Genomic DNA, 26,382 nt, shown 5'->3' on the forward strand with positions numbered 1-26,382 from the left:
TTCCCACATTTACACTAGAGTAGAACTTTAAAAGTCTCATCTGGAAAAGTTTGAAAAGCTGGAGCGCTTTCGAAAGTCTTCTATCCAAGTATCACCAAAGCACTGACAATAAGGATGCATCAATCTGAATAATTTGCTGTCCAGGCAACAAATTACATGTTCAGACCCAAATATATAATTAGCTGTAACTAATGCCTTTCCAATGTGAAACTTTCTGACGGGGAATGATTTGTACCACTGGCCATGGATCACAGTAGGACCCCAGAGCTCAATTGTGTTCAGTCTCGTGTAAAGCAGGCATCCTCTGTAGCATCTACACCCTACCTGGATTTAAATCTCTAGCATCTATGCATAAAGACACACTTTTAGATACTATCCACGCAACTGCTGGTTATGAGCCCTGATGAGCTTTATAATGAGCTCTTTGTTGAGCTTTATGGAGAGTAAGACCTCTGGAAAATGCAAAATGAATCCCCTAACTGCCAATTCATATCAGCCATCTGCATTCTCTACAGACTAACACCCATAAACCTGGACACAGTATTTAGATATGGACATGGAGTTAGCTCTGTTATTTTCCAGGTCCTTCACGCCTTTCACAAGGATTCCTCTTCCATTTAGTCATTTTGGTGACTTTTTATACAAAGATTTGTCACTGCATCATCAGATTTCCTTTGCAACATTGAGCTTTTCACTTGAGTCTTTGTGTCACGTTGGCCAGAGCTACAGCGAACGCCTGTATGGCTGTGAACGGATACTGGAAGTCCAGTGTGTAGGCATTACTGTCTATCCTACCAAACTGCATAACCTGGAAAGTATAGAAAACATTTAGTCACAAAACCAACATCATCAAGACCGACAAGCATCGATCATTACATAAACTGTCAGAAGAAACATATTTGGGAACGTAAAACTGTATACCGGGAAACTTCCCCCCTGTCAAATATTTGTCCTTAGCCGATGAGATCCATGGTTGCCTAGTGTTAATTTGGCCCTTAGCATGCAATGTCTATACATTGTATGCTGTGTACTTATTGGGGAGTGCAAAAAAGGCGAAAGTTAAGCTGCGTTGAACATTTCCTGGTATCCTGGTATATAGTATAGAAAGGGTTGGGCATTTGATATTTTTGTTCTGTTAAAAGCTCTGCAGAGCAATGCTTTTTGTTGTTGTATATGTCCACTAAGTTAAAATTTTATCTTTCTAGATTATATTTTACCTATTCATTCTGCTGATATCAATACGTTTATTATATTGAAACATGTGACACCTATTTATGAGAGTGATGACACTGATTCAGTTTGAATGTGGTGATATCTCTAATCGAATATTATGGCGATAAACATTTCAGGATCCCTGTCCCAGTGCACTGTGTATTTTTCATTCGTACAGTAACTTCCCCTTAATTTTGTTTCTGACATAACTGTAGCACATCTGGGCCAGGACACTGCCATTGACCAGGTAAGTTGATCAGTTTGAGTGACAGTATAACAATCTGAAATCCAGTGTTCAAATCACGGTCTAACTCTGCTGAATTTTGTATACTCAGAACACAGGTGTTGATAATATATTATTTCATTTTTATCATTTTTTCATAAAAGTCCTGCAAGGTATGGGTTTTTTCAGAAATGATTGATCAAAGCTATGGTCATGGCAGACATTACAGTTACCAATGCACAGTTACAGTTTTTGGCAGTGGTACAGGGAAGTAAAATGAAAAAAATGTTTTGGTTATAAGAGCAGAGTCATGTAGCTAAGCACCTTGTTCTGTTACTAAGCACACACCCACAATGTGTCAGCACTGGCTTAAACTAGAGTAAAGTATTTTTTCTCCCATTTCCCTTCCTACAACCAACACAAAAACAACTCGTACACATCAGCCAAATTAATTACCGATGTCTAAATCTGTCAAGCCATATAAATGGATTACGGCTTACACTGCAGTAGTACAGCCACACAGGTTTCCTGTTGACTACCAGTAAGCTCCCTATGTCACCAAAAGGTCAATATATTTTTTTATCTCAGTTTCATATTTTTTCAGCTTTGGAACTGTAAAGTTACACTATTGAAGGGGCGTTTTTGATTGAAATACTTTGGTTCTATGGTACCCTGCTTTGTAATTCTTGCCAGTATTCATGAAGTGTATCGGGAATGGTGAATACTTACCGTAAATGCCCTGTCATTATGTATGTGTATCAGAAATATTTAATATTTACCGTAAATGCCCTTCCATATAATTCCTATTAAATTATTTGTATCAGAAACATTGAATATTTATGGTAAATGCCCTGCCATGTAATTCTGATGTAATTCTATCAATATACATGTATATCTGTATCAGAAATAGTGAATATTTTACCGTAAATGCTCTGCCATATTATTCCTATTAAAATGTATGTGTGTATCAGAAATATCGAACATTTACTATAAATACCCTCTTATTCGTGTCTAACAGTAACCCTGACACAGGCTTCCCTCCTCACGAAAGAGTGGCAGCAGACATAACTCCCTCCGATTCCATTCTGCCTTTATTAGTTTATCAATAAGATCATTATTATATGTTATAAGACTCCTACATTGGCTAGCCAACAGTCCCGACCAATTATAAGTAGAGTGTTGGTTTTGCGACTTATCTGAAGTATTTCTTGATGTCCTTGTAATGATTTAGTTCTATAACTAGTCATTTCTCAGGAGCTTAGATGTCTATATATACAGGTATTAAAACCCAGTAGTCTGTCACTGCTCAGGTTTGATTCTACTGTGTACTAAGCTCTACATAGAAAAAGCTTTATGGTATTGAATAAGCATACATATTTATGGTAGGGTATTATGACATTATACTCCGCCAACTCGCTTGCCTGCCCCTAAACCTTAAGCATTCAAACTTGCATGGCTGTCTATAAACACTGAATACCCTCACTGATATCCGAACTTACAGTTCATGTACTGGACTGCCTCTGAATTCTACATCACCTACTTGCTTAACCATCAAACCCTAAATCTCCCAAACCTTCTTGCCTACCACTTTACCCTTAATTTCTGCAACTCATCTTTATGCACCTTAAACCTAAATCTCCTAAACACACCTGCCCCTAAACCTGACATCTCCCAACTCTTCTGCCTCCCTAAATCTGTGATCTCTTCGACCCTTAATTCTGTAACTCATCTACCTGCCCCTTAACCTGAAATTTTCCCTACTCACCTGCCTGCTCCTGTATCCAAAATCTCTGCAACTCAACCTGCCATTCCCTAAACCACAAATCACCCCTAATGCTTCTTACCTGCCTGCCCTTAAACACAGAATCTCTATAACTCTACCCGTTGCCCATGATCCCTCCAACGTTTAAACTGATCTAGTTGCCCCTGAATCGTTACATCTCCCCAACTCACCTGCCTACCCCTGAACTCTATCTGGAAGTTTTTGGCTGATTCCTGTGTGACCCGGCCCCCAAAGTCGAGCTGGTAAACCTGGCTGTTTTCATTCCAGAGAGGAGCTTTGTTGTGCATCACAAATTGTCGCATCCCCATTGGCGGAAAGCTTGATCTCTCCTCACTCTTCCGTCGCACCTTTCGTAACTATGGAAACAAACCAATCATCAAAAGATTTGTCATGGGTTGTTTAGAATGCAGTTTATTAGTATGATGTGGTACAAAACAAAATCCAGGGAATACATTTTATGTTACGAGTGGAAAAAAGATGTCGCAATTAGTCATAACAGACCACCATTACAAACTTGTAACTGAATCTTTTGAAGCGAGGATCATTTCATGATTTTGCCGATCATTGTGTCGATACATATTGTAGATATAATTCAATAAATGAACTTGGAATATTGTCTCAATCTGATATTATTCTATAGAAACATTCTGTTGTCTTCGTTAAAATATCATTGATCATTGTCGTCGTTACAAAAATGATAGTTAATGAAAAATACAGTATAAACTGGAAATGAATTTTAATAAGTGGTTTAGCTCAAACATATTGTATTGCCATACAAAGGTGCCAATGGATTGGGCAAAAGTTATTTTGGAAGTTTTACTTTATACACCAACAATGTCCATATTGAACGTGTTGCAAGCTTTCAGGACTGATTGGTCCCCTTGTCAAGCAATGACTAATCATGAGTGAGCTATTTGTATTGTTTACCTGTTCAACCATGTGACAAATTTCTATAATACCTGATAAAGTCTTGCATTTTTTTTCCACAATGATAAATGGTTTTGGGTGGAAATCAAGAAACTGCATGACCACAAAATCACCAGTTCTAAGGTATCTGATGTTATTTACTAGTTTTACAGTACTGAATGGTAATACAAAACACCTTGTCGGCACACATACTGTTAACATATCTGCTTAAGTTCTCAACAAGAAAATGAGGGTCATATGGTCAAAATGATGGTCAAGCCTGCTTAATGTAGGTCGTTTTAGAATGTAAATTTTTCACATCATCAAAATCAGTAGTATGGTATTTGAAATATTAAAATTTGCCATTTTATATATTAGTATGTCTTTTTAATCTTTGAAAGGGTGATTTTGAAACATGATGAGATTCCAACCTAAACTACAATCTGTACAGGTTAGGGAGATCGTTGCAGGTTGATCTACACAAATGCCTTGGACGGTTTGTGTTTAATTATGTGTATGATAGAATACTTTCAGGCAGACTTATGGAGCTATATTTTGAAACAAATCTGTCACTTACCTTTTGTTTAAATTGAGCTTTCTGGAATGATTCTAAATTCTTATAATTGTGAGTAAAACGGATCTCTTCAACAGACGAGGACAGATCCTCGTCGGAACTTTCTATCTGTGTCGAAGAGTACTTTGACTTGCGTTTGAATATTGGGCTGTAATGTTTACACTTTCCTTTAAGAACTTCCTCCCGGAGTTTCCTTGTTGGCGAGTCCCCTTTCGGACTTCTCCGGATAGGGGATGCCGGGAGAGATGCACTGTGATTTATTTCAAAGTCGGGAGTACTTATAGAAAACGGGTCTCTATGGAGACCAGTGCTGAGTTCACTCTCCCCAAAGAAATCCTTGGATTTGAGATTGCATGATTGTGACTTAGGGGAATAGGAAGGACTATTTGTTATACTCTCGTTATCTGTCAAGTTAGTGTGCGATTCCATGAAATCTACACTGTCATCTTCTGTTGCTAAGGAATCTACACTCTCTCTCCTGTCAAATAACAATTCCGACACATCCTTCCCAGCATCCTTCAGTAATTCCTCTGATGCTGCAAGGTACAGACGCTTTTGATGTTCTGACGTGAGGTTTGAAGTAGGTGTCAGTTGACTAGAATCACAAATGACTGTGTTTTCGTGGTTCGGCTCCACGGTTTTGCTGTAATCCTTGTCATCGTCAATAAATTTAATCCCACAGTTGGCACGATCTGCCCACCGGTTTTCCTCGTCATATTTCATAATGTGTTCAACTTCATTGTGTAAACTTGTTCGCATAACACCATTCATCGTGGGACTGTGGTTCAATTCCGAATTACCACAATCCTCCGGAGCAGACGAAACATTTACTTCCGTCATTTGAGATCCTGTGGAAAAAGGGAAATTTTTTACCTTTGGCTTGGCACCTTGGCCGACATATTTATCTTTGAGCACTGAATTGGAGTCACAATTAAAGGCATTATTTTGAGCAAGAGATTCGGTAGCGGGTGACAGTGACCTATTTTTCATGTTAGGCGTCCTTGAAGGTCGCTCAGTACCAACTAAAACATTACTGATACCGCAACTGTCACCCATTAGGTCCAAGACGGGTTTGTTATCTTCACTGTGATTGGTTGAAGAATTGGATGGAAGCACATCAACTACAACTTGATTTTTGTTGTTGCTCCCAGCAACGGATGTTTCTGTGACCACAAGTATTCCTTCATCATGGCAGTAATCCCCACCATCATACAGCATCTCATCAAAAGCTGTAAAATGACAAATAAAAATATATTGGACAGTAACTTTGATAATGTATAATATCAACAAAATATTAAGAGGCCCACAAGACCTGTATGTGATAGAAATGTGGATTGAGGTCATCTCTTTGAGAGAAAAAAAAGTTGCTGGACAGACAGATGACAGAGGACATCAATAGCACACCATAGGCTAGTTCTTTTGATGTGGTGAGTTAAAGATGACTAATTCATTAAATTTGTCATTTCTGAAATTCACAAAGCATGATGGGAAATGAAAATGAATGGCTAGGGCCGTTTGTTAAAATATTCAAGCGACAGAATAAAATTAGTACAGTTGTTTGAGATAGTGCATATTTTTTCACATCATCTTTAACTCCAATGTGTATTGATGTAAAAATCATATGAATAAACATTAGAATCAGAATGCTTTCTCTTGAAATAAGCCAATATGATGTTCACCTGAAATTTCACAATGAAATATTGTCAAACAGCACAAATGTTTTTGTAGAAATTTTAGCTTTCAAATTTCCTTACAAAATTTCCTAATGCATAATTTTACTTGCCATAGAATATTTTTCAAATGAAAGTACATTTACTTATGTTTTCCTTGGACAACTTTCATTGAGTGAAGATTGATAACGACCAATTTGATAATTTTTTCGTATTTTCCAAAACTGTACAACATAATGAAGCAGTATAGATCACGGGATATCTGCCCTTTGACTTTGTAAACATACATGACTGGTCACTCTCCTCTTCTATGGCCCGAGCTGGTGAAAAGTTAGGGTCACGGCTGAGTAGCTGACCGTCACTGCGTATCTCGGTGACCGTGATGGTCATCTGCCGAGGCTGGAGGTGGAGTAGACTTGTCTTGTAGAGGATGTGGCCCAGATCCTCCGGCAGTAATGGCATTGTCCCTGTGATGTGGAACTTAGTTCCCCAAATATTGGATGTCACTTCTACCAGCTTGGAGCTCTGTCAAAGAAATTAACAAAGACTTAATTTTTAGTTTTCAACAACTTTGTCAATTTGAATCATACTTCAGGCCTATGGTGCATGATTTTCATTTTCATTATATTTCTAGCTGTGAAATATATTGGATCTTTGATGAATTTCTATTAGTAAGGTATTCATGAAACTAATGTGGAAGTTTTTATCTTGACAAGGATCTGTCATGCTGTCATGCTAAGAGAAACTTTCATAAATCTTCTAGGGAAATGGAAATAAATTCAAGATAATTTTATCAGATCAAGAATGTGACCATCCCCTACTGTTCAACATCACAGTTCTGACAGCATGTGCATTGTCTTCAATGTGACCTCACATTGGTTAAGAATATGGCATGATTATGTTCGCTAAATAACACAGAAGTAACGTGATAAAAGGTTTTAGAGTGAACGGATATCCTCCGTGTATTCATAGAGGGGTAATTTGAATTAATATTTAAATTAACAATGTTTCATGGTCTGGCAATAATGAATTTTTAATTATTTAGATTACACAGGAAATTCTAGTGGGTATATTGCAGCAGTTCACAGCCCATGATATTTAGTTTTAAAATTAGGGGATTTATAAAACAAAACAACAAGAGGCCCAGAGGGCCTGTATCGCTCACCTGAATATTTAAGCAGTCATAGCAAAATATTCTCATTAAATATTATATAGCACTACAACTATTTCCATCGCAAACTTTGTCGGCTCAATCTGTTTAAACTACCAGCCAAATAATATTATAAGATTCTACGCTTTTTGTTTTTTCTTCAAAAAATGTTTGACATATTTTTCCCTGTGACCTTGTAAGTATGTCAATGTTATTTTCCTTCTCAAACTTTGTTAGCTCTATCCCAAAAAGCTACCAGCCAAATCTTATGAATCCATTCCTTTTGGTTCTTCAGAACAAATTGTTTGAAATGTTGTTGACCTCTGTGAACTTTAAAGTAGGTTGAGGTCATTTTCATTGGCAATCTTTGGTGAGCTCTATCCCAGGAAGCCTCTCGATTATTCAGAAGAAGTCGTTTGATGTTTTTGATATATTTGACACTTGTGACCTTGAAACAGCCAAATATGAAGGTTCTATACCTTTAAGTTCTTCAGAAGAAGTCGTGTAAAGAGTTGAAAGTCATGGTCATTTTCATTTTCAAACTTTGTCAGGCTCTATCCTAGAAAGCCACCAGCCATAAATTAAGACTCCATACCTTTCAGTTATTCAGAAGAAAACGTAGGAAAAGTTTGACACATTTGACCCCTGTGACCTTGAAAGTAGGTCAAAGTCATTTTCATTCTCAAACTATATCGGGCTCTATCCCAGAAAGCTACAAGCCAAATATGAAGCTTCTATACCTTTTAATTCTTCAGAAGAAGTCGTTTGAAGTGTTTTACATATTTGACCCCTGTGACCTTGAAAGTATGTCAAGGTCATTTTAATGAGGACACTTTATAGCATTCCATCCCAGGTACCTACAAGCAAAATATCATGACCCTATGCCTTATGGATCTTGAGAAGAAGATTGTTGAAGTTTTTAACATATTTGACCCCTGTGACCTTGAAAGATGGTCAAGGTCATTTTAATGAGGAAACTTTAATGAGGAAACTTCATAGCACTCCATGCCAGGTATCTACTGGCAAAATATCATGACCCTATGCTTTATGGAACTTGAGAAGATTGCTAAAAGTGTTTAACATATTTGACCCCTGTGACCTTGAAAGTAGGTCAAGGTCATTTTAATGAAGCAACTTTATAGCACTCCATCCCAGGTACCTACTGGCAAAATATCATGACCCTATGCCTTATGGAACTTAAGTAGAAGATTGTTAAAAGTTTTTAACATATTTGGGTATGTGACCTTGAAAATAGGTCAAGGTCATTTTAATGAGAAAACTTTATAGCACTCCATCCCAGGTACCTACTGGCCAAATATCATAACCCTAGGCCCTCAGAAGAAGTCGCTAAAAGGAAAAGCTGACGGACAGACGGACGGACAGACGAACTGATGATGGACGACGAACGCCGCAGTATGGCATTAGCTCACTTGGCCCTTAATTTTTAATTCATGAAAGGAGAAATGTGTTTGGAGAGACGTACAGATATCATATATGGCTAAAACCTTGAGACAAAGTAAAGATGACCTATTGAGGGAACACCAAATGTGTTGAAACATGTCAACATCGTGATAAATATTGACAATCACCTTTAAGTGGATATTGTCCAGTCAACTTTACTTTGAATTTTTATTACTTTTTGTACTGGACTACTGAATTCCATAAGTAATGAATCCATGGAAAACTGTCTTATCTTTAGAACTAACGGAATATGGACGTTAGATTTTTGTTTGTTCTGTAAAGTAAAATGCAGCCGGTTACGTGTCAGAAAAACAAACCTCTGGTAGACTGTCATTGTAAAGCAGTTCATCAAGGGTTCGGAATGTTATGGATCTCTCCACTTTGGCAGCTCGAAAATGTTTTGGCCTTTTCTTGCGTTGCATTCTGGGAGACCCACATCCGTCTGTTGATATGTCACTATCCGAGTCGGAATCAGATTCATATTCAGCCTCATATTGGCTGTTTCCATTGGTTGCTGAAAATTTCAAAATACATGTAAACCAATGAAATGAACTAAGAAGGTGTTTTAATTTTTGATAAAGAAAGTCTTCTTTCTATTACTGTTGGTGGCGACTCCCTGGGAGACTATTTTTGACATTACAATTTGAATTGATAAATGAAAAAAGAAATTAGACACAGAATGTGATGTAAATTAGCAACAATATCAGTAGAGTACCTGTTTATTTATATACTGTACAGTAGGTAATTTTTGCAGGGAATTGGATTTCGCTGTATTTATTGTCACAAAAGTGTGGTACATTGATTCACCCCAAAAACACTGCTGGCAGTTTCAAAATGATCCTTACATAAGTAAATTCGTTAGACTAAGCTTATGTTTATCTAGGGAAAGCTTCATTAAAGTGAAAGAAATACCCATTTTACTGCAATAAACCCAAGAACCAACACAAGTCATACTCTCCAGTTCAGAATAGGGAGGTGTGCATATAAATGACAATTAAATAGCATCTGTTGGTGATTTCCTGAACTGCAATAGACTTAGTGGGCTTATTGCTTATTACCAGGCATGGGCTTATTACCAGGCATGGGCTTATTACCAGGCATAGGCTTATTGCTGGATAAATACAACAAGTTAAGTAGTTTTTCCTTAACATCATCAATGGTTTCTTATATTTTATGAATAATACAGTTAAGGAGTTTCCTTAAGTTAGGAATCATTTGTGAGCCTGTAGTAACACAAGTGTTTGTATTCCTCAAATTTCATCGGAGATGAGATCCTGTGATGTTCTTTGGATCAAACACAACTTTACGTAACAGAGGAACATAGTAAAACCCTATGGTGTGAGAGATACAGAAAAGACAATGGATAACGGGGATGGTTTTATAGGCGGAATGACAGGACATCACTCTAGAGTCCGTTCGTAATGGTGGCATCGTTCAATGATCGATTGCGATTCGAGAGACAAACTACACATAAAAGGAGTTTTATTTCTTCACATGTCAGTAGTTTATATGAAACTGAGATTCTTGCAAATCAATAAAAAAAACTTGAGCAATGCTTCCATATTTTGTAACAGTTCCATGTTTTACTCGTGACAAAAAATCCTGTTTTGTTGCAACCTTGGTAGAGAACTCCCTAACGACACAATGATAATCCATAACAACGATACTCAATCGAAGATACAAGTTTTCTTGAAAGCTGTTGTGAAAACTAGATTTTGAATTCATACCCTGACGCCTAATGAAATTCATTCGGTCCTTAGTGGGGTATTAATTCTGGGTTTGTTCCAATATTTCAGTATTCATAGGATCGGATTCCTGGCATATGACTTGTGTTTACATATTGGTGTCGTTTTATTGGACCCAATTACAGCACCAATTACATCAAATCATGGTCACAGTTAAATCAATCGCAAACTGACAGGAAACAGAGATCGCTTACAGCAAACGGGAATGCAGACTGATATCAAATTGAGTATTATTCACAATGATTTTAGAATGTAGAAACATTAAACACGGGACTCTATTATCTCCATTCAAAATGTCAACACAGGTCAAAATAACATTTTTATAGCACCAATCAACTAAAAAAATATTAAAAAAAGAAAAGGATAATTGCTTACAGTAAAGACAATCTTGCTTGGTTAGATTTCCCATTGATTCTTTGAACTTGTGAAAGTACATGTATCGAGTCAAAGTGATGCTGACCTTGACCTACTAACCATGGGTAATGTGTGTGAAAAAAGGTTTTCAAAGGGTAGGCAAAACTATTACATTGGACTAGCTTATGATCATCAAAAATGCCTTTTAAGAACCAAAATGGTGACATTTGAATATTTAACCCTAAAATGTTTAGGATTCTTTGCCCTCACGTGGGAAATGTGTTGCTAAAATTTTAAGGGTAAAAGTGTGCAAGCTAGTCCCAAATCCTTTTCAAGGTACTGAGTGACTTTGACCTTTGACCTTTTAATATTTCCATGAATATCGTTTTAGAAAGTGTCTCTGAATGGATTCTTTGGTTAAAGCCCTGATATATATATGCAGTAGGGAAACAAATCTTTAAATCACAGTGATACCAGCTTGAATATATAATGAACAAATCTTGTTACAAATCCAATTACAATTTTTCAAGTTTAATTAATTTTTACATCGTCCCTTAAATGAATAGAAATTGCATCAAATTTCACTCAATATAACTAGTGTTCAATTACAATTTTTATAATCAAAATTTCCTGTTTCATCTTCAAATTATTTCAAGTTGATTAAACTAAAACTGGCAAACTAATTGGAGAAATTTAATATCGAAGAAGAAAGTTGTAATACACGTACATTAACACGACCCAGTATTTTAATGAGGACACGGCAACGCTGCCTCGTTAAGTACAATGAGGTCTGATTTTCAGGAAACATATGTATCCTTAATGGAAATGTTACATATTAAGGATGCTTGTACCACTGCCAAAAACTGTAACTTTGCATGGAAAACTTGGTTTTCCCCGGATGACAATAAATTAATAAAACATTTCTGAAAAGAAAAACATACCTTACAGGACTAATGAAAAACAAGAGGCCCAAAGGCCTTAGCGGTCACCTGAGTAATATTATAGGTACTGGTAGCTTTATTTTATTGTTTAGATGTGAAGTGGAAATCGGCATGTAAACTAAGTGAAATACGATACTTGTCATGTCATCAAAGGATAAGAATTTGAAAATATTGGTAAATGTTCCCTTTAGGGCCCCGCCCTAGCCCCTGGTGATGGGGCAGGAATCCCAATTTTATAAAGTAAAACTCTCATTCACCAAAGATGATTCTGACCAAGTAATTTTCTGCTGAAAATGGATAAAATATACCAAAAGTGTTATTTCCCATACAAACTATTGTAAACTTTACCCCCTCCCCAAGGGAGAACGGATAGCTCAGGGGTCCTGAAATTTACGATTAAAATAAAGCCCCTGATGATCTTTCTTTCCATATGGAGAAAATGACTAGTACCTCTGAGTCTGGAGATGAATATTTTTGAAATATTGGTTAATTTTCCCTTTGGGGCCCTGCCGTGGCCTCAGGAGTTGGGGTAGGAATCTCAATTTTACAATTTGAAACCATCTTCCTCCAAGGATATTTCTCACCAAGTAAAAATAATTTCCTACAGAAAGTTGTCAAAATACACCCAAAAGTGTTATTTCCCTATATAAACTATAGTAAACTTTACCCCCTCCCCAAGGGAGAACGAATAGCTGAAGGGTCCTGAAATTAACAATTTAAGTAAAGCCTCTGATGATCTTTCTTTCCATGTAGAGAAAATGACTGTAGTACCTCTGAGTCTGGAGAAGATTTTTTAAATATTGGTTAATTTTTCATTGGGGCACCGCCCTGGCCCCAGGGGTTGGGGTAGAAATCCCAATTTTACAATTTTGTAGCCTCATCTACCAAGGATGATTCTGACCAAGTTTGAAAAAAATCCATCCTCTGGTTCTTGAGAACAAGTTGAAAATGCAAAAGATTTACGCACGACAACGGACGGAAAGCGATTAGAATAGGTCACTTGAGCAAAGCTCAATTTGAGATTACTGGGACAGGGATCCTTAAAACTAGAATACAATTGGACATTGTACTGTTGAGTTGGATTTTTATTATCTTTTCTTTTAAAGAAATTGAAATTTAAGGGGGAAGTAACAAATAAAACGAGGGATGAGCACTTTACAACCTTGACCGTAACATTTTCTTTACTGTTGTTATTGGTTGGACAAAGTTGAAATTGTAACAGAAATACGAAAAAGATAAATTACTGGTTCTGTCTGGGCCTTTAACCCAGGTCTTTAATGGGATGACCAACTCTCCCAATTTCCTGATTTTATTGGTCTACTCTTCTTTCCAAAAGATGGAGAAATGGTTTTGTCAATATTCGACCTCTAGAATTATTAAGTATGGCATCCTCACTATGGCAGATTGTGATTCATCAGCCGACATTTCTGATCTTTGTTACAGGATGAAACTGGTGTGTGTGACGATTGATGGACCTTATAGATCGCATTTCCTCCGTGAACCCGACTGGATTACTACACCGATACATTTATATAACATACAAACAGGCCTTAAACATCCCTATATCTCAACCATAGCGGACAAATATTCGTAACTCTATGAAGTATATCATTGTTTTAGTGAAGGGCAGCTGATGTATATAGATTTTACATATTGGCTAACTGGCATTTCATAGTTACATAAAGCATTTCATAGTTACATGAAGTATTTCATAGTTACATAAAGCATTTCATAGTTACATAAAGCATTTCATAGTTATATAAATTATTTCATAAGCACTGTATTTGTATATATTGGGCTAGACACGTTCAGAATCTGAAGGATGAGTTATCTCCCTTTAATTTTTTCAATCATTTGGATTAAAATTTTGCCAAAGTCTCAGTCATGTGTAGATTTTAAACGTAGCATCAATAAATTAAACAAGTCAAAAACATGCAATTGGAAAAGAAATGTGTATTACATTAAGATACCATACATCCTTAAATAGGTTTTTATTTCATAAGACATTTATAAAAGCTGTCTTATTTGCAGCAATGTGACACTGTACCATCCTCAATATCACTAAGAAATAAGAGAAACATAACAGCACTACAACTGTTATATAATTTTGATTAATCTTCTTATGATAACACTGGATTACACAATAGATTTTGTGTTCCCCCTGAGGCAGCCAACAGATATGAAAACACTCTAGTTTTTCATACACATCGAAAAATAATGATTTTTCATCACAATGACTATCCATAGTTCTGATCCTTCTCCTGGGGTTTTCTGTATAGTTTGTATTTGCATGGGGCATTTGAAATTGGCATATGGGAGCTAACTCATTCACCCCAGAAATTTCATAATGAACTATTCCAACCTTTGAATTTGAAGAGTTCAAATGTGTCTTCAGGGGTGAATGAGTTAAGAACGTTATATATATAGTAGAAGGTGATTCACATAGTAATTAGACATGGTAAGCATTGTACTTGATAAAAAATTGTCATTTAGAGCACATTAAATAAATATGAATAATGAACAAAAACACATTAAAATATCCTGTATGCACCAGCTTTATTAGTGGGCTTAGCGGTGGTGATGGACAGACCTGCGTTGACCCTGCAGTATGATTGACAGGCCAGGATAATGATAAATATGGACCTTGTTGTCTAGACACTAGAAAACGTGCAAGGATAGCTAACCATAGAAATTTAAAATTGATGTCTACGATTTGATGGTTTTGTGTAGGTATTGATCAGTACCGTGAGCTGTCAGGATCGGTCAGAGCACTCGGCTTGAGTAACTTGCAGTGGTCACTCTGAATGACATCTCATATAAAGAAAGTATTATGTACTGAAAATTGGATAGACCGAGATTGGCTTGACCAAACCTATAATCTTCTGGAGCCGTATACATCCTGAACAATCCATCATCAACTATATTATCACAGTTAAAACTTGGTAATCTGTCTTGCTGCATCGTTACGCCTCAGAAATAGGATCTACATCGGCAATTTCTAGCCGCATTAACCATTTTTTGGGGTCCAATTTGATCCAAACAGTAGTATATAACAACTTGACCTACTAACACTGAATAAGAAACATTTATGCCTGCAGATTTCACAGTATGATGCTTATAATCTCCAATTTCATTGTGTCTGACTGTTACAATGGCAATAAGGATCATGTGTTTCAGATGGTGCAAAAATAGACAAATAAGTATGATGTTTGTTTTGTTTCCTTTCCTAAGATTGTATGAGGACTGGGTCACACATTCAAAGGGACAAATCATAATTTTGATTCAAACTCCAGAAATTTTCAGCCCCAACAGCAAAAGCATTTTCATAGATAAGACACTTAACTCATTCACCCCTGAAGACACATTTGAACTCTTCCAATTCAAAGGTTGGAATAGTTCATTATGAAATTTCAGGGGTGTATGAGTTAACATTCAGGAGGATTCCGTCTATGTTTTGGTTCACACTTACTGCACTTGACACGAATATTAAAAAGTAACAAAACTTCCTTACAAAAAATCATTAATGATTAATTTGGCCTTTCAAAGCATCAGCAATTTCAATGAAAAAGCAATTTCAAATTATTTCTTTTTCACATAACAGTAAATTTCATGCCATTCTACTTGATCTGAGGGATATAAATTATACATACAATAAACTTATTTTCTGTAACTTCAGTAAGGCCCATACACAATACACTAATGTGATTTGATTTTACAAAGTTTATTCACATTTTTTTTCAGCTGTTTCAACTTTGAAATATATGTTGACGTAACCCTGGCATGATTTCCTATGTATACATAGACTGGAACTGTAAAATGTCCCAATTGGGCAATAAATATCTCTGAAAGCTTTTTAAATTCCAAATAATGCATTTGAGAAATTCACAGAAAATTTAATGCATTAATTTCTTAACTGTACCAGACCAAACGTTTATATATCTAAAAGGATCAGAAAATAACGGGACAGAAGCGGGAGCACTATCTGTCTGTATCATCCCCGTAAACAACAAACGCCTCCACAGATATTTGAGATATCATGAGCGAAGCACTTACGACCCCGTATTTGCATCCCATTGGCATATGATCACATAGGGAACATTTCCCAGTGGTATGACATAGGAGCTTTGCCCAGAGGTGATACTGGGAATTTTAAAGGAATGGAATGACTGCATGGTACTTGAGGGGAAGAAATATTATGGGATGGAAGCATTTATCAGAAACTATTATGGGATAGCTGTATGATCCTGACATTCTGCGGCAAATTATTATGGGAAAGCTGTATGATCCTGACATTCTGAGACAAACTATTATGGGATAGCTTATGATCCTGACATTCTGAGCCAACCTATTATGAGATAGCTGTATGATCCTGACATTCTGAGACAAACTATTATGAGATAGCTGTATGATCCTGACATTCCGAGACCGACTATTATGGGATAGCTGTTTGATCCTGATATTCTTAGACAAATTATTATGGGAAAGCTGTATGATCCTGACATTCTGTGACCAACTATTATGGGAAAGCTGTATGGTCCTAACATTCTGAGACCAACTATGATGGGATAGCTGTATGATCCTGACATTCTGAGACAAACTATTATGAGATAGCTGTATGATCCTGACATTCCGAGACCAACTATTATGGGATAGCTGTATGATCCTGACATTCTGAGACCAACTATTATGGGATAGCTGTATGATCCTAACATTCTGAGACTAACTATTATGGGATAGCTGTAAGGTCCTGACATTCTGAGACCAACTATTATGGGATAGCTGTAGGATCCTGACATTCTGAGACCAACTATCATGGGATAGCTGTATGATCCTGACATTCTGAGACAAACTATTATGGGATAGCTGTTTGATCCTGATATTCTCAGACAAACTATTATGGGAAAGCTGTATGGTCCCAACATTCTAAGACAAACTGTTATGGGATAGCTGTAGGATCCTAACATTCTGAGACAAACTATTATGGGAAAGCTGTATGGTCCTAACATTCTGAGACAAACTATTATGGGATAGCTGCATGATCCCCATGTACTTACAAGTATTATTGGATCATCTTCTCATAAACTGTTATGGGATGGCTACATGGTCTAGGAAGTATTAGTGGTAGACAGCCCATTTACGACCACAAGTAAAGTTCTAATGCACTAAAGACTAGATTCTTCTCGTCTGAACTGCAGTAGATCTATAGATACACTTGTTCCAGTTGACGTAAATACCTCAATTATATTGAGATTACACACTGAAGTTGGAGACACAGAACATCCAAAATCTTGACTTTTGCTTGAAGGCCTGCAGTAATGAGTGGAAGTAAATGAACACACAAACAAAGGCATGCCTTGTGGAACTTGGCAACTGGCAGTAGACGTTAACTCATTTACCCCTGAAGACACATTTGAACTCCCCCAATTCAAAGGTTGGAATAGTTCATTATGAAATTTCAGGGGTGAATAAGTTAAATACACCCTTGAAGAACCACACTTTTACCGGTTATTGAACCCAGCCATCGGCAAGGGAGTTAAGTACGTTAACCAAGTTCATTGTCCAACAATCCAATATATTTACATTTGCATGGCAATGTCACTATATAGCCTCTTTGAAAGCTGTGTCGTTGATGGGACTTTAATTACCATGCAGCACGAGACATAATTCTTAGCGTATTAATACAACACTGACCGGAACTACAATATCCAATGTAAATAAACATGACGGCTGCTGAAATATCGCTAGGCATTGTGAGATTTGACAATGTCATTATAAATTTATGTGCAAAATAAAAAAATAAAATAAAAAATACTTTTATTACAACAAAAACAAGACCAAGGTCTGCAATATGTACAAAATGCACATCGGTTGAAATCACTAATGCCGGCAATAGAAACAATTTTAACGCTCATGCAATTTTATATCAAAAACATCGTCTGTTACACTGCACTGATCAACAGGGGTTTGTTACAAATGTCTGAAATACACATGTTTTTTAGACCTACTGACACATATGTTACAGACCTACTGATATGAGTCACAGCACACATAAACATTTTAGACGTTTGTAATGAACCCCTGTGCTCCGTCACAAGATCACTCACTTCAAACGCTATCAGTTTCACGCGTCTCGCAGCCACTGTTTCCTCAGTTTCTGACGACATGTCAAATAACGAGGCTGTTATAGAATCTACAGACTGTAGTCAGATTCCCATACAATCAACAAATAAATTCACGCCTGGATTCTTCACAAAATGAGCAAAGAGAAAAGTTGGAATTAACTTTCAAAAATAACTCCCTCGTGGTGGGGAAGGTCGGATTTACGGTGTTCACTGTATTTATCCATGCACTAAATTTGTTCTGGGGAAAAATCGAAACAATTTCAAGTCTAACTTTCAGCTCAGAGTTCTATTGATAAACTTAATCACCCTATAGACATATCATACGCAATTGTATTGATACTGAATTGTGGAATAACATTGAAGTGTTTGTTAAAATTTCAAAGTACTACTTTGTTTGCCAATTAGCATGCGACAAACACGAACTATTGAATGAAATTGTGTGGACTGTCGATAAGGCGGGCATTTTATATTTTAAATTTAAATTGTAAGTTAAAATTGAACATAAGAGGCAGAGAAAACGTAAATCNGAAATTGTGTGGACTGTCGATAAGGCGGGCATTTTATATTTTAAATATAAATTATAAGTTAAAATTGAACATAAGAGGCAGAGAAAACGTAAATCTAAGTATTGAACTGTTTTTGTATGATATTTATGATCTATTTGAATGACACAACTTTGCAAGCAAACAACTCATAATGCGCTAGCGCGCATTATGTTGTTTGCTTGCAAAGCTGTGTCATTCAAATAGATCATAAATACCATACAAAAACAGTTCAATGCTTAAGACAGCACAATTAATTTTGGCTGAAAATGTTTTGTTATGTCCATCTTCTTTTTTTTACCATTCTATTAATCAAACTGGTATTTCTGCAAATTGACAAGGAAATGTAAGTTCACAGCTCACACAATGTTGTCAATATTTTTTAACAATTTGCATACCAACCAAGAGCACCTAAACTTCCACTGACAAGTGCTAATTAAGTTTCAATTCAATATAAAGATGGATTTTTCTTTAACTCCCCACAGTAAATTGCAAATGGATTCTGTGTAACCAGTATGCAGCAGTCACAGTCTGTTGTCAATGCTGATGAAAAGTTAAGAACCATTACCTATTTTTTATAAAAATATGTCTATAATCCCTGGGTTAGTCCCAGCTTGAAGCAATGTACTTACTTACTACCAGGTTTGATGACTGGGCAATAAATGAAAAACATGACTAGAAACGTCTTTCCAGTTGGCCTTAGAGATGTTTTCATTGTGGATTTTTTTTAAACTGTTGATGGTACTCAACTTGCAATTTCAGGTTTAACAAAATAATTTATATTTTTTTTATATTTTGCTGTAGCGAAAATGTACTGTATGCATTTAAGTGAAGAATAGATAATAAAGGACAAAACTCCCCAAATTGATGAAAACAACCACTACTCACTTCGGTATTAAAACATATTTGATCAAGAACTGGGTCAATTGACTTTAAGCCATAGAACATAATTGGTTTTCCTGGGAAATAAAAACTTGAAGACATTTGACATTGCATAAAACTGTTGTGTCACCAGGAGTGGCGCGCCAATTACTCAGAGAATCGACATTCTGCGACACTGTTTTAAACCCTGTTGTGAATTTGACCGTGTTTCTAACCTTGGCCGATGCATTGGCTGTGATATTTTTTTCTTATACATCGTCACACGTCCATATTAATAGCCACAGGCAAATGACAGATCTATATCGTCACAGTAGTCATATAAGTTTAGATCTGTAAAAGTAATTATCCTTTTATCATTGGTTAGGTACACACAACACACCTAGCCAACACTCCATTGACAGGAGAAGATAGATTGTATGAGAGAGAGGGAGTGACGGAAAGGCAGAATTCATAATGGACAAATCAGAGAAAGAGGTTCTAATGTCAAGGAGTAAGGTTCACAGACAGGAATATGTGGAAGGTAATATGAAAATAGTTTTAAATAGAGGCATGCAGATACAAGTGAAACAAGTGAATGAGATGGAACAGGATTGAGAAGTAGGGAGAGAGAGAAAGGGCAAAGATAGTTTAAACTTATAAACTTTATTTATTTGTTTTACAACAATTATGAAACAACTTATATTTTAGCACTCAGGAGGTCTTAATGTGGGAGGAAACTGGAGTACCTGCAGAAAACCTACATAGTCGGGTAGGTGACCCCATATACCTTTTCAAGCCAATCAGGGAATCAAACCACGGCTGTCTTGGTAAGTGTAGTGCGCTTTCCACTGTGCAACCCAACCACTCTTAAGCAACCGAAGTATATAATGACAGAGGACACAGAAAGCCGAAAGTGACAGAAAATTAGAGGGGAATTCATAGGGACACTTAGATTGAAAGGAACAGAGATAGAAAGTGAGGGAAAGCAAGGATGTGCACAACAGGAGGATAGAGCCTGAGAGATGGAATTAGTGAGTCAGACAAAATAGAATATGATGGGGGAAACGGAGTCATGAATAGGAGAAATGGCGAGCTACGAAGAGAAAATTGACTGACTGAATAATCATGGATAGGGGAAATGACAAGCTAACAGGGAAGTAAGTATAGCGAAAACGTAAGGATAGAGACAGAAACTGAAGAACAGACTCACTTTCCTTCACCAACAAATTTGTAAGAAACTCTCACTAATATAAAATATAGGCCAAGAAGACTTTGGTGTTTTGAAGCAGTATCTGATTCATATGTACCAATAACATCTTATATGGTTCTGCCTATTTATTGATCTAACCTACTAGTTTTAATGTAAGTATTGTTGGTTCAAACATTGGTCAAGTTAAATGTATGTAACCACCCATCCATGAAAATCCCATTGATGCTTTGGAAAGTTTAAAAATAGAACTGGTTCATTAACAAGAATATGGTGCATGACCCACGTAAGTAACAACCCAGTACGTCTTCCGTCAGACACAAGCTCGTTACTTCTTACGTGGCTGTGAGCTTCTTAGGTGTGGGACTCTCAGGATTAGTCGGTCCTTAGACCAACTCCATCGTCAGGCAACCCACAGTGACATTTCTGTATAAATGGATTAGAACTCCTACTTTACCACTGGTATGGTGCTAGGTAGACTAAATATTTGTTTTTTTTGTTTTTTTCATGGAACATTTCTTATTCTTCAATTACGTATCCTATTTCTATTACAGTAGAATATTTTGTAAGAATTGTTAGTCAGAAAAGCTAAACAACAAACAACATTTCTCATGAAAATACAAAATGTAGATTTTTTGCAATAAGTGATTCAAACATACAATCTGCCTTGCTGTGATATTCTGATCCTTGCCCAACTTGATCTAATATTTTTACCTCATATTTTATGCCACTACGTTCTGATAGGGCCTTGTGAGCCTTATAATATAGATCTAGCCTGTAGTTGACATTACAACACCTTGCTGTGATCTTTTGGTCTTAGTCCGAAGTTTTTAATTTTCTGACCTATTTGTCACGCCATTATATTCTCTCTAGGCATTAAAAGTGTAGACCCAGCCTGTAGCTGTTTTGACACTATCTTCCATGCTCTACATTAAATCAGTAATCTAACCTAATTTTCTGACCTTTACCTTCATGCCATTTTTTACCAATACCTTCCCAACCTGTAGCGGACTTGACACCATCTTGCAGTGATCTTATGGTCTTTTTATTAACTTAGTTATAACTTGACCTTATTTTCTGACCTTACTTTAAATTACATTAAATTGGGCCAAAACCTTCTCAACCTGTAGCTGATCTGACACCATCTTGCAGCAATATTTTGGTCTTTTAATGCCCCTAGTTTTATTTTCGCCTTATTTCCTGACCTTACTTTAAATTACATTAAATTTTAGCTAGACCTGAAGAAAGTAGACCAAGCATCTAGCTGACCTGACACCACTGATCATCACAGTATCTTAATGAACTCGCCTGTGTGACATTGATGACAATTACAGTCCCGGAAATGACAACAGACACCTCTAAAAGCAACACAGTGAAATCATGAAATTCTTACCCTCGGGATTAGTCTTCGGTTTAATTTTTGGATCAAAAATAACGAAGTCTGGCCTGAGTTTACTGGCACGCTTGCCTTTCAGGAGCGGAATAAGACCGCCAAGGTACTCTAGGTACAGAGTATAATGGCCACCAGATGTCTCTTCACCGTGACGCACCATCGTACAGAACAGGCGCTCGTTCCCAGGGGGAGTGGATGTAACAAATTCTCGTAACTTGAACGGATCTGGTACATAACTCTGAAACAACAACAGAGGAATTTTGATATTTATCAGACAAAATTACACAATTCTGTGTATTTATTAGTATTCATATTGGTAAAAGAAAAAAATAAAATTTTACAACCACATCATATAATTAGGTTATTCCAACATAATACAGTTTCTTGAGCAGACAAACTGTTTGATATAACAGAAAAATTGATTATCATATTTATGGTACTTTTTTCAGCATGAGTATATAAAAACCGCTTATATTCGTCATACTCTTAAATAGAAAGACTGTTGTAAAGGGGAAAAAAATGTGTCTTCATAGACAATTAGACCTTGTACTGGATACATGGAAAACAATCTAAAAGGATATCAAACCTGAACCTAGTTTACTGTACAACTAAGGGTTATCTGGACAATAATACGGCTGATAAATCCCTAGTATATATACATCAGATATATCCACAGCTGATAATAACTTGTTTACTGTACAACTAAGGGTTATAACCCCTAGCAATATATATCAGATAAAACCACAGCTGATAATAACCCAGTTTACTGTACAACTAAGGGTTATAACCCCTAGTATATATACATCAGATATATCCACAGATGATAATAACTTGTTTACTGTACAACTAAGGGTTATAACCCCTAGCAATATACATCAGATATATCCACAGCTGATAATACCCCAGTTTACTGTACAACTAAGGGTTATAACCCCTAGTATATATACATCAGATATATCCACAGCTGATAATAACCTAGTTTACTGTACAACTAAGGGTTATAACCCCTAGTATATATACATCAGATATAACCACAGCTGATAATAACCTAGTTTACTATACAACTAAGGGTTATCTGGACAATTATACAGCTGATAATTCCTAGTATATATACATCAGATTATCTGTATAACCACAGCGGATAATAACCTAGTTTACTGTATAAAATGGGCGGATTGGTCGAGTGGTTAACACTCTGGCCTTCCACACAGGTGGCCAGGGTTAGATCTCCGAAGTGGATATTCAGAAAAAGTGTTTTTCTCTTGCCCACCCAACTCCAACAACCCAAGTGGAGTATAAATTGGTCTGGAGAGGATGTTGCGGTATCTGTGCTGTAGCATTCAAGTGAGGTGGCACTATAAATGATGCCGTTGGAAGCAAGGTCCCACTACAAACAGAACAAATTACATTTCCAGCACACACACAGGCATACACACCTAGGGAGATATTAGCCAGGTGGCATAGGACTAGTAGTTAGCGCCTGATAAGGCAGCTCCTGTGAATTCCTCAAAAAAATGGTATTGATTAATGGATATGTTAATTGTATTAATTGTATACCTATGTACTGTAAAGCGCTTTAGAGTGGCTTATGTTAGCTTGATAGGGCGCTTAAATCAAATGCTGTATATTATTATTACAACCAAGGATTATCTGGATTATTAAGGCTGATACTCTCTAGTATATTTACATCCGATTATCTGTATAACCACAGCTCATAACAAAGGACCTAGTTTACTGTACCTAGGTACAACCTTGGTGTTATCCGCACACAAGTTTTGAATCGGCAGCCACATATTCTTGATGGAACTAATACCAAGTATCACCATTTAATTAATGAAATTCACAGAATCGTCCAAGCAAATGATTATAGGTTAGGGTTCCTGCAGTCTCGGTACAGTGCCCGAGTTTTGGGGCCACATAGTCTGATGGTCAGTCATCTGCGTGATGGAAATCCATATGAAGGATGGTTTAGGTAACTAGGTCCTTTATATGACTCCAAGGCTTTCAGTTTCCTATAAATCTAATGACGGTTTATTACACTTCTCGAGCTGTTACCAGGATGTGAATCATAAATTACAAAAACGTTCTGAATCAGTAAATTCTGTACAGAATTTCTAATTTGTATTGTCAGTTTGTCAAGGATGATAAAAATCTCTTGAGTATAATGTAAGATTGCATGCATATGTCTTTCAGATATCTTCGTTTTAGTTTCACCAACAATTCCTGAATATAGAAAACACATTAACTCGAGGGTTTCCATTGGATAGCAGTGCTGGAGGAAGTGTATTTAGTTAAAGACAGCAATGCTTCTGTCAGTGGAGCCCAGACTTTTCATTCTGTAATGATAGTGACATTGGTACGATCTGTACATGGATCTTATTGTTTGCAAAAATGTATATAAGTGTTTGAATCAATAAGGTTGCTGTAAGTTCAAATTAATTTTTGATGATACATCATTTCTATTCTATATGACAATAACTTATGTTATGGCAAATTCTACTTCTTTTTAAAATCATTCATGAAAATGGATAAAAAAACAAAGTAATTTCAATTGAACACAAAATATTTTAATCTGATTCCCCCCCCCCCCCCCCCTCTCAACATCCACTATACCTGACATAAAATCATCCCCACAAATATCTTTCTGGTTTTTTCATCTTATAATTTATTATCTTCATTCAAATTATAATTATGCTTTACATGTGTCTTAATGATTTGGATGTAAGCATTTTTTGCAGAGAAAAGTAATTTGATATTACAATACATATCTATATATCATGTAAGTTAAAATATTTTAATACACTGTAACTCACATCATTTATATACTACTACAGACCACAAACTAGAACAGGAATAATCAACTGTCTATAAGGATATATACTACCTTACACACCCTACAAATAATTTGTGTTAGAGTTATCTCCCATCTCCCAAATATACTTAGCATTAACTTTCATCTAATTAATCATAATCATAATGATAATATTACATAAATATCCCTGTTTGGTAATGTGGAAGAGAGCTGAAAACCAGTTCATCTTTCCTGTCTTCAGAGAACAAAGCCTGGGCAGTCTTTGCAGCTTTCATTGAAAAATGTCAGGAATAATCTTGTTTCAAAAATGTGAAAAAATCAGACATGTCTGATCTCCATAGCAACATGAGATTTGCACACAATGGAATTGTTTGGATATCAGGAAATAAAGCTATTCTGATTGAAGTCATCAGAATCTCGGTCCAGATAAGTCGGAATACTTCGGGCCTATCTCTTGGGCCCGTCTATGTGAGGGTAGGGTAATGATGGTTCTCCGTCAGCTCTAATTGGCTTCAGTGACACTAATAAAACCTTATAACATACGCCAAATGAAACACAGCAGGCAAATCGGCCCTCGATGTATCTGATGATTTATCGAGGGCAACAAGGACTTCTAGGACATGAAGTATTATGGGATGGACAGTAGAGGTCAACCAGGTCATTAAATACTATGGTATAGGTAATCTCAGTTGGATTTCTTACATATGGAATCACAAAATCTTGCTAAGAATAGACCTAACATCTGACATTTACTGATTTCTCTTTAAAAAAAACGGCAGGCGACATTTAAAAGAGACGTGGGCAAACATGATCAGAAAGATAATAAGGAAAAACAAATAAACCTATTCTCACTATATCTCAGTTTATTTAAGGGAGGCTTCCAATTTTTCACTTTCCTTTTTTGACTTTTGAAATCAGCAGAAATCTCTACATCTAAGTTTGCTTTTTGCTGAATTTCAATTCAAGATTTCAACACCACTGCCAAAAACTGTAGCTATGCATTAAAACGATATTTTTCTAATATGACAATTATATAAGCTTCGATAAATCGTTCCTGAAAAAGAAACCATATTTTGAGGATCTTTTATAATACAAGAGGCCCATGGGCCTTAACGGTCACCTGATGTATTTATACAGAGAGTTGATTTCGTTTTTAACATGAACAGAAATATTATTCAAAGTGACAAAAAACAATAAAACCACCTTACTCAATATCTAGCATACAGACTTCAGACTAAAAAGGATTTGAAACTAGCACCTCTGATTCTAAACAAGGAAAATGAAGAAATTTTAGCACACTGACTCCCTTGAGCCCCACCCTACAGCCCTTGGGGGTAGGGCTGGCTCAAAATTTTCAAAGTATCAAACTGTCAACTCAAGGTTATAATTCCAATCAAGTTATTAACATGTAATATTCAAAGTATCA

General features: G+C 36.4%; 1 protein-coding gene across 1 annotated transcript in view; it reads right to left on the reverse strand.

Annotated features, from left to right (window-relative positions):
* Positions 1-26,382, reverse strand: part of LOC110455085 (tubby-related protein 4-like) — a 154,670-nt gene continuing 128,288 nt past the window's right edge. Inside the window, exons 9-14 of the mRNA XM_021505024.1 lie at positions 22,145-22,382; positions 9,297-9,493; positions 6,656-6,893; positions 4,702-5,927; positions 3,389-3,574; positions 1-808 (exon numbers count right to left, since the gene is read on the reverse strand). Of these exons, the coding sequence (XP_021360699.1) occupies positions 692-808; positions 3,389-3,574; positions 4,702-5,927; positions 6,656-6,893; positions 9,297-9,493; positions 22,145-22,382 (2,202 nt within the window). The 3' untranslated portion in view covers positions 1-691. The remainder of the gene's footprint in view (positions 809-3,388; positions 3,575-4,701; positions 5,928-6,655; positions 6,894-9,296; positions 9,494-22,144; positions 22,383-26,382) is intronic.

The sequence above is a fragment of the Mizuhopecten yessoensis genome, unplaced genomic scaffold (assembly GCF_002113885.1).
Source record: "Mizuhopecten yessoensis strain PY_sf001 unplaced genomic scaffold, ASM211388v2 scaffold8131, whole genome shotgun sequence".
NCBI classification, from domain to species: domain Eukaryota; kingdom Metazoa; phylum Mollusca; class Bivalvia; order Pectinida; family Pectinidae; genus Mizuhopecten; species Mizuhopecten yessoensis.